Consider the following 1086-nt stretch of genomic DNA (forward strand, 5'->3'; position numbering starts at 1 on the left):
CTTCTAAGCGTAGTTATCCGGAAGCTTTCGCCCTCTTCCACAGTTCTCCGCCACAAACCCATGCTGTGCCCGAATAAGGACTATTCCTGAAGACAACCATCGAGTGATACTGTCGCGGTCCTTCATTCATATCTGGTAAGAGCTGCCACTGGCTTGCCCTGCATGTATTTTATGTGTGGAGGCCCTCCACACATAAATTACTGTACAGAGAGGACTCGCGCAATAGTGCCGAATTGAGTAATTCCACGAGTGAGTAATGCAGGGGTTTCTCGGTGAACACAGGTTATCATACCTTGCATTGCTGTTAGACACCTGTCCAAGACGGGGATGCGGCCGACGAAGATGCCCAACAGTAAACGGATCAACCTTTCCAACATAATTTACCCCACAGGTCCTCTCCGTCTTACTCCAGTGACACGCAAGGGCACCGACACAACCACAACACAACATGAAAAGACGATTGCAGATGGAACCAAAGAGATAGAATCAAATGAGCATGTTATTCCAGGTTTTAAGGAAGTAATTGCCTGCTTTACAGGAGTGGAGGAAATAGTGAACAATTCGGGTATCGAGGATGCAGTCCGTCATTTGCACCGTGCAAAGCGCGCGTTGCTAACTGCACGCGCTGAGCAGAGTCGTTCCGAGAGGCACCAGGCGCTTGTAAACGAGTATTTTGTGTGACCCCATTCATTAGTGCAAGATGCGAGTATTGCATGTTGTTGGAACCTTGCATGGGGGTGCACTACTCAGTGTGGTTGACTGTAGCAGCTCTGGATGCCGAAATTGAAAATATCATCCACGTGTCCACGGTGTACAGCACGTGTCATTTCCGCCGATGAGCGCACGTGCACCCCCCGGACGCGATGACGATGCGCCCAGTTGCGCGGTGCCATCCTGCGCTCCGTCTCCTCGGCGCGTCGCGACATAACGAAGCGGCGAGGGCCGGTGTCGCCACGTTCGCGCGGGGCGGCTCCCCGCGTCGGGAAGGGCGCTACCGGGGGGGCGTCCGGCTTTTGACGGCAAGCGTGCAGCGAAAGAAGGTGGGCAGGACCGCGGGACTGGCAGAGGCGCCCTGCGCGGAGTGCC

The 1086-nt window shown here is 54.6% G+C and overlaps 1 protein-coding gene across 1 annotated transcript; it reads right to left on the reverse strand.

Annotated features, from left to right (window-relative positions):
* Window positions 1-532: 532 nt before the first annotated feature.
* On the reverse strand, window positions 533-733 carry CHC_T00000955001 (hypothetical protein). Its single transcript, XM_005718183.1, has one exon. It carries the CDS (start codon window positions 731-733, stop codon window positions 533-535), a length of 201 nt encoding a protein of 66 aa, XP_005718240.1.
* Window positions 734-1086: the final 353 nt, after the last annotated feature.

Source organism: Chondrus crispus, genomic scaffold, assembly GCF_000350225.1.
Source record: "Chondrus crispus Stackhouse genomic scaffold, scaffold_376, whole genome shotgun sequence".
Taxonomy (NCBI): Eukaryota; Rhodophyta; class Florideophyceae; order Gigartinales; family Gigartinaceae; genus Chondrus; species Chondrus crispus.